We start from the raw sequence: 20,303 nt of genomic DNA on the forward strand, positions 1-20,303 counted from the left end.
GCCACCAAATATTTGAACCAAAACGCATCGTTTTGGTCTTGATGTATACTTGATTTAGTGGCGATTACGGTAAAACGCCGCTAAAGCATAGTATTAGCGGCGATTTGTTGCTAGCGCCGCGACATACCATAAACAAAACGCAACGTTTTGGTCTTGATTTATACTAAAATTAGTGGCGCTTTGTTGAAAGCGCCGCAAAATATCTTAACAGATTTTTGGGTTTTAACCATGCATTATATAATGTAGGTTACTATATATTTAGTTTATCATATTTGGTTTAGGTATAGGGTATTAAGGTTCATTATATAATGTTTAGTATTTTTGGATTGCAGTGTAAAGTTCAAAGTTTAGGGTTTACGATGTAGGTTTAGGGTTAGGGTATTAGGGTGTTTAGGGTTAAGGTATTAGGGTGTTTTGGGTTTAAGGTTTAGGAGACTGGGTTTAAGGTTTAAGGTTTGAGGTTTAGGCTACTTTAGTCATGTTAATAGGTTAATTATTGTTTCGAATTTTAGGGTCTGGTTGTTGGTTTTAGGCCAGGTTTAAGGTTTAACGATTTAGCAGCTTAGGATTTTAAGGTTTAGAGGGTTTAGGGTTAAATCCCAAAAGCGTGCATGAACAACGGTTTAATGTTCAATTGTATACATGAACTTTAATTTGATCTAAATATTGTAAAATATTTACACAATTATTGATATAATTAACATCATTTTTCATTTATATATTGCATACATAAATATTTATATTTATTCAATATAAAAATACATTGATGTAAAATTTTTTATAGATCATGAAATAAATTTTTAAAAATGCATTATTCTCCCATTTTTTATTAATTGATAATTTCATTTTATAAATTTTGTTTTAATTTTGGATCAATTTGGCTTGAATCTTGGAGGAAGGCATTAGCGGCGCTTGAGCAAAAGACGCTGCTAAAGGTGATGTATAACCGGCGTTTTATGAAGAAACGCCGCCAATTTCCTTAAGTGTAACAAAGACACGGTGCCATTTTTTGTTTTCATTTAGTGGCGCATTTGGAAAACGCCGCAAAAATTTATAACGAGTTGAGGAAACGGCGTCGTTTTCTATTTTTTTAGTGGCGCTTTTGCTAATGCGCCGCAAAAATGTTACGGTATATAAGTGAAAACGACACCGTTTTATTCTGAACTTGGAATTTTAGTGTCGTTTTTATTTAAAACGCCGCAAGTGTGGACTCAATAGCGGCGTTTGTTCTCAACGCGCCACAAATCTGACTTAAAAATTTCTTAAACGGCGTCGTTTCTTAAGAGGACATTTAACTTAATACCCTTCTGTCGTCCTCCAAAAATAGAAAGAGTGAATTTGCAGAAAAGTTAAGTGCAGACCTCAAGTGTCGAAAGGGAACAAATTTCGGACTTCTTACAAAGGAAAAAAGAAGGTCGGGGTCGGTCTTGAAAGAAGTTTGGCACAGCTGTGAGATTTTTCGATTAAATAGGTAAGGCGTTTCTGTTATTTTTGGATTAAATTTTTAGGGTTTTAGGTCAGTCCTAGTTATTTGGGGTTTTAGGGTTTCGATTAAACAACTTCAACAATGTACTATTCCGATTAAATATGTAAGGCGTTTCTATTAAATAGGTAAGGCGTTTCTGTTATTACAGCCACTTCTGGATTTGAGTTTCATATTCTGATTTCTGGTATTGATTTGTGGTATTGAAAAAATTTATATTACAGCCACAATATTGATTTGTGGTATCAATTTACTATTCCGATTTAGATTATAGCACATGAGAGGGTGGCAAAATTTATATTCCGATTTAGATTATAGCACATGATTATGTTGTTATGTTCTGAAATAATTGAGTGGATTTGAAATAATTTGTTTTTGATTATGTTGTTATGTTCTGAAATATGCTTTGGATTTGAAATAATTTCTGAGTCTGAAATAATTTGTTTTTGATTATGTTGTTATGTTCTGAATTATGCTTTGGTTCTGAAATCTGGATCTGGTTTTTGTCTGCGTTGCTTTCTTAGCTTGCTGGGTTGGAGCTCGTTTCATTGCTGCCAAATTTGGATATTCTTTGGCGTGGAGGTAAATTTTGTAAAGGTAAATTTTATGTTGCAAATAAAAGGTTTTTAGCTAATCATCTTTAGTTAATCATCTTGCTTTTCGTGGTAGTTATATACCCGTTGCATTTTGGTCAGCCTGTCATGTATTATGCAAATCCCGAAATGGTTTTAAGCAAGTGGACTTTGTTTATTTAGTTATGCACATAATACTTTCATATTTTATTTGTTGTAGAAGTTGGTATCTCACAGTTTCTCATCAAATGTATGCGAGTAGTATCGAATGCAAATTGTTTTAACAACCATTTGATCAATTGTTCTGTTTTTTTGTAATATTCCTTTATAACATATTGGAAGATATGTTATGTTTTAACTTAATATATTTGAAACATAATATCTTATGGCTCACAAAATCTAATTTTTGATGATTGTCTTATTTTAAATAATGCTTCCAATCAATGGTATGTGTATTATTTAAACAAAATCCACGAAATAAAAATTACTTACTAAAACTTGTAATTCAAATTTTAATTTCAAGTCCAAATTAATATTTTACTTAAATACATTACTTACAATTTAATTTAACTTATTAATAATATATATATTGTTAAGTAATAATTTTTGAAATTTATATCTTACATTACTTAAATATATATTTTAAGTATATTTTACATGACTTACATTACTTACTAAAACATATTTTTACTAAAATTTACTTGAATATATTAATTAAATAAATTACTTAAATACTTGATTGTTTGAAATTGGTTTAAATTTTAAATACATTACTTAAATATATATTACTTACTAAAATTTAAGTATATATTACATTACTTACATAACTTGTTAAAATATATTATCATTTCAATTTTATTATATTTTTAAATATATTTTACAATTTAATTTAACTTATTAATAATATATATTGTCTCATAACAATTATTTAAATTTTATTAATAATAAATTAATAATAAAGATTGCTTATGTAAGCTATATTTAAATTTTATTAATAATAAATTTATAACTTAAATAAGTATTACTATTTTTTAATATTATACATATATTCATTTACGTATGTAAGCTATATTTAAATTTTATTAATAATATTTAAACATATTTTGTTGTCAAATCAGTGACACATATACCTCTCCACAATTATTAAGTGGAAGATTAGTTTAAAAGCAAAGATTGCTTATGTAAGCTATATTTAAATTTTATTAATAATAAATTTATAACTTAAATAAGTATTACTATATTTTTAATATTATACATATATTCATTTACATAACACATAACTTACATAATCTACTTAATATATAACTTGCATAACTTAAATAAGTTACATAATAATACATAAAACACAACTTACATAACTTATATAAGTTTCATAATACACAACTTACGCATCTTACATAAGACATAACTTACATGTGTAAATAATACATAAATTACATATCTTACATAAGACATAACTTTCATAATACACAACTTACATAACTTACATAAGACATAACTTACATGTGTAAATAATACATAAATTACATAACTTACATAAGACATAACTTTCATAATACACAACTTACGCAACTTACATAAGACATAACTTACATGGGTAAATAATACATATTTTACATAACTTACATAAGACATAACTTACATAAGTTTCATAATACACATCTTACGCAACTTACACAACTTACATAACTTACATAACTTACATAATGTATATCTTGTTGTCAAATCCTAAACCCATGCAATTTATTGTCAACGTCAGACTTCAAGAATTAAGAAATGGACCGGTCTTGGATGAATTTGTCAAGGGTAAGCGACGGTTATCGAAATGGGGTGCAGAGTTTTCTAAATTTTGCATTTCAATATGCAAGCCAAGAGAACATGATTCTTTGCCAGTGTAAGAAGTGTGTCAACATAAACTGGCATTATCATAAGGTTGTATACGAGCATCTAATTGTTGATGGGTTTGTTCGGGGTTATAAACAATGGTTATTTCATGGACAATGCCCGCGTAGTACTTCCTCTTCAATGATCGATGTATCTTACTCTGGTACTGCTTACCATCAGTCTGATAGAGGGGATGACAAATGTGAAATATTTCGGACAGCTTACTGACATAATTGAGTTGGATTACTACGGCAATGAAATTCTTTTATTGCTTATGAAAGTAATAATGTTGATTTAATAATTTAATATGATAGATAATGAATCGAATGGTAAGTACATGAATTTAATTTGATACTTGTTAAGCTTAATGAGTTTAACGCGTTTGTTTAAACGTGTAGGTGAAGAGAAGTAGATAAAAGACACGAGAAAATTTTTTTCACGAGAATCACATCAATTCTCAAATCTTCAAGGCTCTTTTGGTGTATGATTTTAGACATAGAAATGACATGTACATTTGATTATAGTCTTTATATATATAGAAAAATTAGTGAAAGGTACTCAAAAAAGTAGAGAACCATGAAATTTTAGTTTACTTTGTTGATCCAAGTTTTGGTTTTATGATTTATATGTAATATTTAGAGATGTTCAAGAATGAATCGAAAATGTAGAATGAAATGTTCGAGAATGAATCGAAAAATGTAGAATGAGCCTAAAACATTAAAATGAAGTGACAAATGTGAAAAGATCATTCAAGTGATTTAGTGATTAAATGTGATACTCGTTACATTATAATTTTTAAAAGAATATATATTCTAATTAAATTATAATGGGTGTAATTTACAAGAAAAATCCATTAATTTTGAAAAAAAGAATAAAATAACTTTTTAAAAGTAATGAAAAGAAGAAGAAACAACCAATAATAAAATATTAAATAATTAGATAAATGACTAGTCATTCGAATATGAGTAAAAGTTACACCTACAAAAACCATTACTTTAATATTTCATTCCTTTGACATAAAACATTTCTCAACGCAACAATAAACAACATTAACAATTATGTAAATAATATTAAAATCAAATAATAGTAAAACTATTGAATATCAGATAATAATAACTAAACATCTCAAATAATAATGAAAATCATTTTTTTGTGATGGAAATAAAGTCTATTAAATAATGTTAAAATGTATTTTTTCCAATATGTAACACCCCCTACCCGTATCCGTTGTCGAAATAGGGCACGAGGCATTACCGGAGTTTACTGAACATTTTCAATAATTCTGAGTTATTTATTATTCATATTCTGAAAATAATCATAACGTCCCTCTAATGGACCCTTAAAGCTTAAAACATTCATTAGGAACCTACTGGGATTAAATCGAAATCATAGGGAATTTTTCGCAAAATTCTAAATATATATATAGATTTTAAATTTTTTATTATTTCCGAATTAGGTGCAGGATTCATATGAACGTATCACATAACAAATCTTTTTATAAGAAATTACATAACTGAAACCTTTCTACTCTTTCATAAGCTCAATTATATTTTCATCTAAGCACTTACCATTCCAATGCACCTTATAATTAAACATATTACCATTCAACAAGAATTTAGCACTTGCCTAAACTTCAAGCAACAACATTGGTTAGCGTGCTTTAATATTGACAAACTTATTTTCTCGCCATGTCTCACTTAAATTTATTACTTGTCCTAATACACATAATTTTCCTTGTATCAACGTATCAAAGATAGTCTCATATTTACATGTCATGATACATATCAATTTCTTGTTGTTTCTTCTTAAATGTAAATCATTCAATTCATTATGACAATATTTCATGTACAATAATTTTCTATAAGTTCAATGTATATTTATTCCAGTAGTAGTTCATAATCTTGAATATGCATAATTATCGTGCAAGTTTCACATACATGTATTTTCCATGTCATATTTCAAAGATATCAAATAATTATCATTTCTATGTATTTCAAGTTTAATTTCATGATTTTAAGTACTTATCATTTTCTATTTTATCCCGTTGAATTTCTCGAATTTCGATGGATTTTCAATGCTACACTTTAGTGTACAAATTTGGGTCCGTCAATTCATATTCATGTGCACATTTTCCAATTCAAAGATCACACTCCATGAACCTCATTTCTTACAAATGGATTACTAGTCCAGTTAAATCTACAACAAAAGAGCGCACTCATGAACCTCATTTCTTCAAACAGGATTACCACCAAGCTAAATCCTCAGAATATAAACTCATAGAGTATTGTCGATTACCACCAGGCTAAATCCTCAGAACGACAATTACTCTAATGAGCTTGGATCTGAATTACAAGTCCAGGCTAAATTTAGACCCTAATTCGGATTACCCGTCCGGGCTAAATCCATTTTCCACATATTCTTCGAGAGGACTATATCAAGATCACCCGTCCGGGCTAGATCTTTTTACACATATTCTTCAGGAGGGCTATATCAGGACAGGATCACCCGTCCAGGCTAAATCCTTTTTACCGTCAATTCTTTTTTAGAGATCCATCAAATTTTTTCTTCCATTCAACCGGAATTTCTTCCCCTTTTTATCAAATATATCAATGTTTCATCAATTTTCATACAATGAACATTCAAATCATATTCACATCAATAACAACATTTCAAGCATTTAAGAATATAATTCAAGTTACACGAACTTACCTCGTTACTTGTTCGTGTTTACAATTTCACTAATCCGATGTCTTTTCTTTTCCACGTTCAAGTCTCGTATTTGAGTCATTCGGATCTTTATAAATAAATTTGATCATCATTTTCATTCATTTCATATTCTGATACATTCAATTAATGCTCTAGGCAAGATTACTATTTTGCCCCTAAGCTTTTAATTAATGACGATTTTTAATCCTTAGGCTCAGAAAAATAACTTCTTGTAATTTAAATAAATAAACAATCCAATTCATGCAATTTGGTCATTTTTGACATTTTTACAAAATTACCCATAAAATTTTACTTTTATTCAATTTAGTCACTGAGCCTAAAACGTGCAAATTATCCATGCTAGCTGAATATTCATATATATATTTTCCTCCTCCTCCTCTACATTCCACATCCTTAATTTATATAACATGCTTATAAGTAACATTATCTATGATTTCACTATTTACTTGTAAATTTATTCAAAGCTATCCATTTGAGTCATAGTCACTAAATTATTTTTATCTTGAGCTAAAGAACTCCAAATAAGGATTTGCATTTTTTTCCTAAAACTAGACTCACATATCTTCTTACCATAAAATTTTCAGAATTTTTGGTTTAGCCAATAAGTACATTTTATTCTTTAAATTCACCTTTGTTCTGCTATCTGACAGTTCCGACCATTCTTCACTAAAACTTAATTATCTCCTTGTACGGGATTTGAATGATGTTACCGTTTATTTATATTCAAAATAGACTCATTCAGGATTTTAAATATATAAATTTAAGCCCATAATTATTTTTATTAATTTTTTATGATTTTCCAAAATCAGAACAGGGGAACCCGAAATCATTCTGACTTTGTCTCACAAAATTTATTATATCTCATGATTTACAATTCCATTACTTACACCGTTTATTCTATAAGAAACTAGACTCAATAAGATTTAATTCTATATTTTGTTCATTCTCTAATTAAATTTCTACGATTTTGGTAAATTTTCAAAGTCGATTATCGCTGCTGTCTCAAAACTATTTTAATGTAAAATGTTGATAATTAAATTTATAACACTTTCCTTTCCTTTCTCTTCAATATTTTCTCTCACTTTCTCTTATTTCCTTTACTAACATAACAAGAATATAGAACCTTATATAAGGAAACTCTACATTAACATTAATTTCCTACTTTTTCAATAATATCAAACTCAAAAATATATTGAAATCTTAATGTTCTTACCTTGTGCTATTGACTTTAATCTTTAACTTGATTTTCTCTCTCCTCCAGCTTCTATTTCTTGAATCTAACTTGATTTTCTAGCTCCCCATTGTCTCCTTAATATTTTTCTCTCTTGGAGGCTATGGAAATTCTTTTGATTTCTAGGTGAAAATGGTAGATTTTTGGTAAAAAGGACCAAATTGTAAAGAAAAGAAAACTTTCTTTCTTTCTTCTTCTTCTCACTTTGGTGCATGGGAAAGATGATGAATTCTCTTCATCTTTCCTCCCTTTTATATTAATCATTTAATAATAAAATAATACTAAAATCTTAATAAAATATTAATTAAATAACATTTATCTAATTAATTAATTAATTAAAATATCACCAACATCATCATTACCTTCTAGAATTCTCTCTCTCTAATTGATCATTTTGCCCTTTATAATCTTTTGAAATTTTGTCCTTGAGTCATCACTTAATTTGGTAAAATTACAATTTAGTCCCTTAAAATTCTTTACCTTTTCAATTTGGTCCTAATTCATCCATTTTCCTTAGTTTCTAAATTATTCCACCCTTAAAATATTTACACTATTGATCCTTCAACTTTTCATATTTACACTTTAACCCCTCAAATTTTGGGTATTTACTCTTGGGCAACAAAGTTTTTTCACTTTTGCGATTTAATCATTTCTTGAATTAATATGTCATAATATATTGCCCAATGTAGACATAACTCAAAATTACCCTTTTTATCACTTTATTTCCTTATTTTACTATATCGGGGATATTATCTTACTATAATAATTTTCGGTATTGCACAATAATTCTTTAGATGTTGTTTTGAATGCCAATGCATATATTTATAGGGTAAACATTAATTTTAATCGGTATATAATTGTAATGCTAATTAAGTGAGTATTAATCTAAAATAATAAGTTTAATTTAATAGCCTAATTAAGCTATAATAATTATTACATTGATAATGAAAATATTATTAATAAATAAATAAATTTATACATTATAAATTAGATTATTAATATATTGATATTATCTTTTATATATATAATGCTCACACATTTAATTTTTATTAACTATAAAAATATATATTTTAACATTATTAATTATTATATTTAAAATAAAATCTTATTTATATATAAAAATATATTTATTTAATTAAATTTTTGGATTTTTATTTTTAATTTATCTAATTATATTTAATAATCTTATAGAGTTATAATTTTATTAATTAATAATATATTATGTAAGTTTTAAGTAGGAATTTTAAAAGATATGACTATTCTCAAAAAAAGGAAAGACCAAATTAATTTATTTCACATTAATATGCTATCATATTAATTAATGTTTATCTAATATTACTTTTATTATTATTATCATATAATATTATTAATAAATTATTATTATAATGTCAATTTAACAATATAATTAATAATAAATGGCATTCTTGTCAATTCAAAAGCTTCTCTAAACTCTAACTTTTATATATATTATAGATAATAAATTTCATGAAATCATTCATATTTCATTGTTCCTACTTATTTATTTCCATAAATCAAACACATTCACTCCTTCATAATTCTTTCATCACACGTCCAATATAAAAAAAAAAATTATAATTAGATGAGAGGAATGGGGCTGCTTATGGTCAAACCCAAACTCTCATGTCTATGACATAATGTTCTTGCCATTGGGTCAAGAGGTTGTCGGCCCAATATAACAATTTAATTATTTTCATACACATATAAAATGTTTATACTCAACTACTATATATATAATGCAAAATATTTGATACATTGTCAGTAGAGTTTTTAGACTCCATATACAGGATTAAAGGGTTAATAAGTGTCTTATAGTAGTATAGTAAAATATTAAAAATATATTTTTTAAAAAGAGACACGGTATTTTTTAAGGTTGCTTGTAAAATTTTAAAAAAATCCACTACTAATGTGCCAAATACTAACCCTGATATAAATACAGTTCAAAATAATATTTAAATTATCAAAATCATTACCTCCATCCTTATTCCTCCCTTGAATACTATTTCTTCCACCATCTATATTCCTTCGCATCTTATGAAATTTCTACTTTTACTAAATTAATGTTATTAATTGGGTCTTAATTTAGTTAAAAATTATTTTATTTGTAAAGTAGGTTATATGATTATGTGGATGTTTTTATCTTTTATAAATCAATAATAAATTATTCATAATGAGATTTAAACTAAGTAGTCTATGCATATAATTTTTTTTTCATTTACAATTTGAATTAAAATGATTTTTAGTTTTTATTTGAAATTTTAACAAGTATATATGTGTTCTAATTTTATTTTTATATTTGTGTATCTATACTATTTATTGTATGTTTCATTTAATGTGTTTTTGTGTTTAAATTTCATTCTACTCATAATTTAATATTCTAATTTTTTTATTTTAATATCGTATATATTTCGTGTGTTATTATCAATTAGTTCAAAATTATACTTTTCATTATTTATTGTATATTATTTTAAACACATATCTATGTTTTAAATATGTGATTTCCACACATATATACATGCAATAAGTTTCTAATCTCTTTTAAATAATTTCTATATTTATAAAAGAACTAAAATTCATAAGTTTATCAAACTTAAGTTCTAATCCTGTGACACAAATATTTCTTATATAATTGTTTAAGAAAACATGTTTTTAGAAAGCTAAAACATGGCAATCAATGTACAAGTTAAAGAAAGTTCTAAATTTACATTTAAAAATGTTGTTTACAAATCAACCTAAATTTTCTAGGGTAGGGACCTACAGATCATTGTAAAAAGCCATTGGTACTCATTGTACGGTGAGAATTTTTTGAACGACACAAAACTGAGACTTCTATTTACATAGTTGTGCACACAGTTTAATTTGTAGATGGCTAAACAAGAAAGCAAAGACGAAACTATCTCCATCTCAAATGTTCTGATCTATTATGCAAATCCATCTCGAATAGGTGGTAAGGGACTTGGATTATTCTATACTAATATCGAGAGGGGGGCCTTCCTCTACTTTTACCTCCTCTATCATTCTAAGGGCTTCTTTTATTTCTAAACGAGTCTCAACACTTGTTTGAGTGCAAAGTAAGCCTATATGGAGGAGCTTCTCCATGTTGGCGAGTGATGAATTTTGGGAGCTGGTTATTTCTGGATCAAGCATTTCTGCCTGTCGACTTTCAGCAAATGCTGATTCCGCCCATTGGACTACATCGGTTCCACGATTCCCATCATTAAGATATTGAGATGGGAATCGCCCTGTAAGGATCTCAAGAATCACAATTCCTAAACAATATACATCACTTTTAGGAGATACATTTCCGTGTTGTATAACATCTGGGGTCTTATACGCAAACAAAGCTTCGACCCTGTCGGTGTTTACTAATGAGCAAAATCCATAATCCGAGAGAAATGGATGATTATCAGGGCCAAGTAATACATTGCTTGATTTGAGATTGCCATGAGGCACATCAAGGGAAGCAAGTTCCGTGTGAAGATAATCCAGTCCCTTGGCAATTCCTTGCACAATCTTTAGTCTGGCAGGCCAATCAAGTCCAACATGGGATGTGTCATGCTCACCTGTTCCGTATAAGGGCATAAAATGTTGAATGAATTTGAATATAATAACAAATTTGAGATACATAGGGAAAGGAGGAAGATAAAATTTCATACCATGCAATTGGTAAAGCAAACAACCATTAGGAAGGTATTGATAGACTAGAAGCTTTTCTTCTCTTCGGTAATGGTAAGCTAAAGGTGTTAAAATATTGGGATGTCGTAGATTTCCAAATTGTTTGACTTGTTTATGAAACTCATCTTTCCCTAATGCATTCATATCTCTCATCCTTTTTACAACCACCGGAACTTCATTAGCCATCGTCACCTTATAACAATACCCTAGCTCCCCATTTCCCAGCACTTCTGCGGCTGCCTTCATCAACTCTGTCAACCCAAAACTACCTTTTTCATCATTTACCATGACTAGCTCCGCTGCACCACCACCTCCCTTTACAAGACCCGACCCTTTACGAGAAGAGCTTCCACTTCTTTTTCTATTTACTTCCTCTTCTTTCGCAGTTGGCACCGAAACCTGCACTTCGATGGCTCCTTCAGAGCTAGTGGTTGGACCGTTGGGACCCTTCTTCTTCTTCTTCTTCATCCATCTCATTGCGGCTAAGATAATTACAAAAACCAGCATCACTCCTAACGTTATGAGTGCGACAATAATCTTCGGGGTCAATTTTTTACCAGATTTACCAACCACACGTTTTTGATTCGTCACTAATTTTGCAGTATTTTGAACTGGCTTGGTACAGTTAACACCCAAAATTTTCCCGCAAAGACCTGGATTTCCTGCAAATGAGTTTGCACTGAAATTTGATAAACTAATAGGGATCTCCCCCCCAAGTCTATTGTTTGATAAATTTATGGACTTCAAATTTGGGCGATCAAAAGACGGAATATGTCCACTGAATTGATTGTTCTCCAAGTGTAATTCGATGAGATGAGGCAACTGACCCAATGAAAATGGAATGCCCCCAATGAATTTGTTATGTGATAACCAAACTTTCTTCAATGATTTCATGTTAGTAAAAAAATGGGGTGGGATTTCACCCGAAAATTGATTCCCTGATAAGAATAAAGCCTTTAAAGCCCCCAATCGATTGAGTTGGGGAATGACTCCTTGAAAAGAATTGTTAATAACACTGAGAGAGCGCAAACCCTTAATCTCAACCAAAGCATCCACATCAATACTTCCTGATAACCCCATTCCTTCAAGACGCAAACCCTGAACTACACCATTATGACAAAGCAATCCACCCCAAGGTGTTTGTTTATTGCAAGGGACTGAGCTTGGCACCCAAGAATTAAGAGCACTAGAATTTGTAAAAAATTTCTTGAGTTGTAACAAGGCCTCAGAATCTGATACAGAAAACGTCAATGGTGGCAACAACATGAGAAGAAACAACTTGAAAAGCCATCCGTCGGCCATTTACTTTTATCCAAAGTGGAAGGAAGCCTCAAGGCGGTTTTTGGCAATGTATATTTAGTAGGTTTTGATAGTGAGGAGCTAATGATGTGCTGATTTTTCGTATTTTCTTGGATTGTTGTTGTCTTTTTCTCATGATGACTCGATATTGTTGTTTTTCTTTTTCTCTTTGTGAGGGACAGGTAAAGGGAAAGAGGGAGAGGAGACAAGTTTTTGAACAAGTCAAAGGTTTAAGAAAAATCCGTTGTTACCGTTTAACATGTATGGATTTGAAATGATTATCATTACCACCTCTCAAAACTTGGGTTTCAGCCTTCATTTCTGCACCAAAATAGTGTGGATTTCTTGACAAAAGGCGGAACCCACATTCACTAATATGCAAGCAAAATAATAATAACCTTATTCACACGATATCTTTGAATCAAGCAGAATTCTTTTTCCAAAATGGCTGATTTATGTTATTCAACCACATTATATATATATATATATATATATATATTGATTATAGTTGTTAAAAAAATACTATGGGATTTGGTTATTTTGCTGATGTGTAATGATGGCATGGAAAAAAAATTAAACATAAATTAATTTGATTATCAATTCAATTATATTTTGTATATTAGGGGATGTGGGTAATAGTGTTCACTACACCAAAACAGGCCTTTAGCGGCGCTTTTTTAGGCCTTTAGCGGCGCTACTTAGCGCCGCAGATACTTTTAGCGGCGCTTTGGAAAGCGCCGCAACAGATGCCGCTAATGAATGCGCCACTAACTTTAGCGGCGTTTTTTACTAAAAACGCCGCTAAAGACCCTGATCTTTAGCGGCGCTTCTATCACAAACGCCGCTGAAGAATAAGACTTTTAGCGGCGCTTTAGTAGAAGCGCTTCATAGACCTCGATCTTTAGCGGCGTTTTTGGGATAAGCACCGCTAAAGACCCTGATCTTTAGCGGCGTTTTTGGTATAAGCGCCGCTATAGACCCTGATCTATAGCGGCGCATAGACAACAAACGCCACTAAAGAACCGAATCTTTAGTGGCGCTTTCACTACAAACGCCGCTAAAGACCATGAGCTTTAGTGGCGCCTTTTCCACAAACGCCGCAAAAGACCCTAATCTTTAGCGGCGCTTTGACCAAAAACGCCACTAAAGGCCAAGCACCTTTAGTGGCGTTTTTTTTTAAAAACGCCACTAAATTTGGCAGATTTGTAAAATAAAATTTTTTATATTTTCAGCCCTCCTGTAAAAATAAATCAGAAGAAATCATATCTAAACCAGCCAAAAGCAATAAATCTATATATTAAACAAATAATATAATAAATATCAATAAATAAAATAAAATTCGTATTATTCTTACAAAAATGTTAAAAGTTAAAATGATAATTAAAAGTCAAAATTGAAGTATATTTACACGATAATCTAAGATGGCGGCGGTTGCGACTGCTGAAACATCTTCATCATACTCTGAAGCTGCTGCTGGAGTTCATCAAACTTTTGACGCTGCTCTGCTTCCCTCGCTGCAGCCTCTATTTCCCTCACTTTAGCCTCTGCTTCCCTCACTGCAGCCTGTACTTCTCTTGCTGCCGCCTCTGCTTCTCTTGCCGCCACATCTGCTCTAAGCTGTTGTTGGAGTTCTTCATACTTTCGTTGAACCTCAGCTTCTTTCGCTGCTGCATCTGCTTTAAGTTGTAACTGGAGTTCTTCATATCTTTTTTGAACCTCAGCTTCTCTCGATGTTGCCTCTGCTTTAAGTTGTGTAATTTGCTCAGTTGTTGTCGCTTGCATCTGAGTCATCTGGTCTCTTAACCTCTGAACCTCAGCTTCAGCTCGACTCCCCGAAGGCATATATTGTTGCGAGCTAGATCCAAAATATTGGGATGGGTTAACAAAAGATCCTTGAAATCGAACCCGACCATATCTTTCAAGACCCAAAACTTCAGTGATAACCCTGTTATCAATGTCGTCAAGATGAACAGAACTATCACTGGAAACAATCGCTTCGTACTCCGCCTTTTTATCCTTTAATTTTTCCTAAAAAATAAATCAAATAGTTAGGAACGCAATATATATTAAAAAACCCAATGCAATTAATGTACTTAACAATATTTGCATTACAATAAATGAAATAAATCATTAGAAAATAAACACTATAAATAATTAAAACAAGTGAAATTTTATTAAGCAAACGTACCATAATTTCTGCAGCTTCAGGAGTCATAGGGTTTCCATCTTTCTTCCTATGTGTAATGTCAAAAAGTTGAAGGCGTCCAACTTTTTGACCGGACGGCAATTCCTACAATACAATAGTAAAAATATTAATGTAAGTAATAAATATCTTCCATTATTAAAAAATTGAAAATACCTCTGCATGAGCTACACACGCAAAACTTTTCGACCCAGCTGTGTGAGTGAATTTTTGTTGTTTTTACTTTTTTTCCAACTTCTTCACGATCCTACATTATGAAATTATTAGTATGTTAATTAGGAAATACTATACACCAAAATAATTACAAAATTTTATAAGTTACACATACCTCTCCTTTCTTCGAAGTCCAAAATCTAACGACCTCTTCCCACTGGTACCTCAGCATTCCCGGCGGGGCATTTTGTAATCTCTCGTCGAGTGTTGTTTTTGTCTTAAAATAGTCTTTCTTTAAAGTGCTCTTATGGTCTCTCCATCTTTTTCCCAATGCCTTCTTTACATAAGCATCGGAGACCTCTAGAGCAAATCTCGCCTACAAAAAACACAACTTAAGAGAGTAAATGTAAACAAAACTTAAACCCAAGTATTATAAATGACATACACGTTTTGTTACCTTAATATTATCGAGAGCTTGGTTCTTGTTACTCTCGGGCACTTTATGCCATGACTCGAAGTTAATTGGCAACATATTTGCATTTCGTGCTAGAATGCCCATGTATCCTGCTAAAAGGCGAGCTTCTGATCCAACAGGCTGACCAAAGCTATTACTGGATACTTGGACACGCTCGACTGGATCTAGGTCGTATAAATCGCTCAGTACCGTACGTCCGCGACCTCTCCGCGTCCCACCAGTTTCATCTGAAAAATAAAAGTATTGTAATATACGAAATTTAAAAAAACACAAACAAGAAGTCAACACACATGTAAATTAAATGTTAAATTACTTTGAACGTCTATAGGTTCCTCAGGTGTAACCGGAACATTCGAAAATCAATAGCGATCATTGTTCAGGTCTTTGTTTGTTTCATGAGTTTGGAGTACCTTGAACAATGCGGTGCGATCGCACTTTTCTTCTAGGCATTTTATCTGTAATACAAATAAATTAGTTAAAAACTTAGTATACAATTAGAATAATAATATCACATATTAAATAGTTGAAATATCATCATTCGTAAATGTAAGTAGATAATCGTAAAAGCTTACTACATTATAATTCGTAAATCTCTTCATCCGTATCTTGACGGACCCATTGAAATTGTGTACTAGTACTAGGGATGTTTTCGTTTAAGTTCTGTTCTGGAAATGGCAAAGTTTGTGTTCTGTCGTCAATGTCATCTCTACTTCCACTGCCCATCTCAAACAAGTCTCTAGGGATGTTACGGAGTACAACGTACCAACCCTCATCAGTTGGGTCTTTTGAGTAAAAAACTTGTTTGACTTGAGAAGAAAATACATACGGCTCATCAATCAATTGTTGTCCTGTGTGAATCAATCGAGCGAAGTTTACCATTGTGAAACCAAATTGATCTTGCTTGATTCCACGTGCAGTATTAACATCGGCCCAATCACCGCGAAATAAGACAAGTTTCCATTTGTCGTAGTAATCCAACTCAATTATGTCAGTAAGAAGTCCAAAATATTCCACATTTCCCTCCACAGGATTATTGTCACTCGCACTAGCATAACTTGTAATTGAGGAATTAACCACTATTCCACAATTTTGCGTTCTCCTCAATCTCTCGCGGTATTTTGTATGAAATCTGAATCCGTTTATGATGAACGCACTATATCTTTTAACCACCCGATTTGGACCTTGGGAAAGCCATTTAACTTCGTCATTGACATTCTTCCCACTCCAAGCCTATTGAATGGAAAGTAAACTAAATGAGTAATTAAAAATGTAAAATCCAAAACATTATTATTTTTCAATGAAGCTCCTATTGCATACCGTTTGGCTTAACCATTCATGAAAAGTTTCTGTAAACAACTTATTGATATCTCGATGTTGTGTTCTTCGGGAGCGCGAACGAGATCTCAATATTTGTTTGTACTCACTATGTTAAAAATATGTTCAGTTTGTTAGACTATGAACAATTTTTAAATCTTGAATATTTATCAAATTTCTAGAACTTACTTGCGTAAAGGTTCCATTGCTTCGTGGTGAAACAGAACATATTGATGTGCTTGAACCCACGATAAATCATCTAATTCTGCAATTTCAACTTTACCGATTGGTTCTCCAAAACTTTGGAACAAATAATTATCGGCAAAGTTATGATCCGTGAGTCCAAAGATTTCTATTTGGTCCATTGAACCTCGTTTCAACATCTTCCAAATATCTTGAACAGAAGGTCATACATTCCTCTGCCAAGTAGCCTTCAGCAATCGATCCTTTTGGATAACGCTTGTTACGGCAATAATACTTTAATTTGGATGGGAACCTAAACACGTTATACAACATTATCAAAAGTTGTAACTAAAGGCATATAGGCGAATGAAGGAAAATTTAAAAAATACTTCTTTAACACCTTTCTATGGGATACATCCATCGATAGAAAACGGGTCCGCCAAGAATTGCTTCGTGCGGGAGATGAATTATCAAGTGAACCATAATGGTGAAGAAGGAAGGTGGGAAGATTTTCTCCATGTTGCATAAGGTCAAAGCGGCTTGATCCTGCACCTTCTGAAGTTCTTGAACATCCAAAACTTTGCCACAAATGGCTTTCATTATGTTGGATAGTTCAATGATACAAGACGTCACCTTCTTGGACATACAACATCGTAGAAACAATCGGCATTAAATCTTGCATCAAGATGTGATAGTCATGTGATTTCAGCGAATATAATCTTCGATCTTTAACACTAACACATCGAGATATATTTGATGCATACACATCTGGAACCTTTATATCCTTCAACACCATGCAAAACAGTTCTTTCTCCGTCTTGGACATTGAGAAAATAGAAGGCGGCAACCGATATTTCCCATTCGGAAGTGGATTGGGATGAAGATCAGGCTGAATTCCCATTTGGACTAAATCAAGTTGACTCTGAAGATTGTCTTTTGATTTTCCGTCGACGTTCAAAATTGTACCCACAATATTCTCGCACACATTTTTCTCAATGTGCATAACATCAAGATTGTGTCGTAAAAGGTGGTGCTCCCAATAAGGCAACTCAAAAAAATACTTCTTTTTTTCCACAAGTCCGCCTCATTAGGATCATCCTCTTCATCGGAGTTGTCATCAGCTTCATCATTTGATCTTCTATTTCTTTGCGTGTTTACCGGTTGATTCATCTTCCCGTAAATGAAATTCATATCTTGCAACATTAACAAGATTTCAGATCCACTTGTCTGCGAAGGAGCATCTCTGAACTCTTCAGTACCGTCAAATGCTGAACTATGAGATCTAAATCTATGATTTTTCGGTAACCACCGACGATGCCCCATGTAAGAGAACTTCTTCCCGTTGTATAACCATTGCGAACATGTTTATGCAAAGACAACAAGGGCACGATAACGACCCTTGGTACTCCAACCGGATAAATTGGCATACGCGGGGAAGTCATTAATGGTCCACATCAAAGCTGCACGTAAATTAAAGTTCTCCTTTCTCAGCACATCGTATGTCTCGACACCGACCCATAATTGTTTTAACTCTTCAATAAGTGGTGTAAATAAATGTCGATATCATTCCGGGCCCTTTCTCTCGTGGATAATCATAGATAAGATAAGGGAAGATTGCTTCATGCAAATCCACGGAGGCGATTGTAAGGAACAAGCACTCGGCCAAGTCATCGTATGCAAGACTCATGATCTTGTAAGGATTAAATCCATCGATGCTAGGCCAAGCCTCACACTCCTGGATCGCTTGCAAAGCTTGGAAATTTATTGTCAAATGATTTCCAAGCTAAAGAATCTGCCGGATGCCTTAATATTTCATCATCGGTTCGTCCTTCATGGTGCCACGTCATTGACTCCGCTGTCTTCGACGACATGAAAAGCCTTTGAAGCCTTGGTATCAGCGGAAAATACCGTAAAATCTTTACTGGCTTCTTTCTTGGCTGTGCATCATTTTCATCGTTGTTCCCATCTTCTGTGTTTCTATTCATCCAACGGGATTCGTCGCATACATGACAGCACTGTTGGTTTCTCCAATCGCCCCAGTACAACATGCAATCATTCGGGCAACTATGGATTTTGTTGTACCCAAGACCTAAGTCTTTTATCATTTTCTTCATATCTTTGCATGACTGAGGGATTTTTGCAAACGGAAACATTTCTCTCAAAAACTCTAACAGCATTGTCGTGAGTTCCCCGTCCACCCTCCCAAACATTTTAACTGGAAAAGACGAATGCAGAAAGACATTTTCGAAAATTTTGATCCCTCATATAGTTCTTCGTTCATCTCATTAAGTAGCGCGTAGAACTTTGTCGCTTCTCCATTCGGCTCTTCATGATGTTGGTTTCTTCTGGGTTCAGTAAAAGTATTTCCACCGAGATTACAATCATCAAATGGCACAAAGTCGGGTGGGAACGACTGTAAACCATGACTGTGAATATTAAATGCTTCCCGCAACATCCCTTCCATGTCATCCCCTCTAAGAGACTGATGGTAAGCGGTACTATCATAAGATACATCCATCCTTGAAGAGGAAGTACTAGGTGGGCATTCTCCATGAAAAAACCATTGTTTATAACCACGAACAAACCCATCAACAATTAGATGCTCGTATACAACTTCACGATAATGCCAGTTTATGTTGACACACTTCTTACACGGGCAAAGAATCATGTTCTCTTCGCTTGCATATTGAAATGCAAAATTTGAAAAGTTTGTACTCCATTTCGATAACCGTCGCTTACCCTTGACAAATTCATCCAAGTCCGGTCCATTTCTTATTTCTTGAAGCCTAATCTTCTGTATAAATTGCACAGGTTTAGGATTTAGGAATAAGTATAGTTAAGCTATGTAAGTATTTCCTAATTATGTAAGTTATTTATTACTCAAATTATGTAAGTTGTGTGTTATGAAAATTATGCTATGTAAGTTATGTAAGTCACATAAGTTATGTAAGAAGTTATTTATGTAAGTTATGTAAGTTATGTATCGAAGTTAATTAACTAACTTATGTAATTTAAGTATAATATTAATGTAAGTTATGTAAGTCGTAAGTTATGTAAGATATTAATGTAAGTTAATTAACTAACTT

At 32.0% G+C, this 20,303-nt stretch overlaps 1 protein-coding gene across 1 annotated transcript; it reads right to left on the reverse strand.

The window, feature by feature from the left end:
• Window positions 1-10,876: 10,876 nt before the first annotated feature.
• On the reverse strand, window positions 10,877-12,892 carry LOC105776220 (pollen receptor-like kinase 3). The gene is made up of 2 exons (XM_012598763.2): window positions 11,572-12,892; window positions 10,877-11,478 (listed from the first exon to the last, which is right to left on the reverse strand). Exons 1-2 carry the CDS (start codon window positions 12,890-12,892, stop codon window positions 10,877-10,879), a joined length of 1,923 nt encoding a protein of 640 aa, XP_012454217.1.
• Between the last annotated feature and the right edge of the window lie 7,411 nt (window positions 12,893-20,303).

The sequence above is a fragment of the Gossypium raimondii genome, chromosome 10, assembly GCF_025698545.1.
Source record: "Gossypium raimondii isolate GPD5lz chromosome 10, ASM2569854v1, whole genome shotgun sequence".
NCBI classification, from domain to species: domain Eukaryota; kingdom Viridiplantae; phylum Streptophyta; class Magnoliopsida; order Malvales; family Malvaceae; genus Gossypium; species Gossypium raimondii.

Bases quoted from the DNA above. Each gene is read 5' to 3' on its own strand.
- LOC105776220 (XM_012598763.2), bottom strand. From the start codon at position 12,892: ATGGCCGACGGATGGCTTTTCAAGTTGTTTCTTCTCATGTTGTTGCCA. The intron at 11,479-11,571 runs GTATGAAATTTT...TATACGGAACAG, and splicing joins TTTGCTTTACCAATTGCATG to GTGAGCATGACACATCCCAT.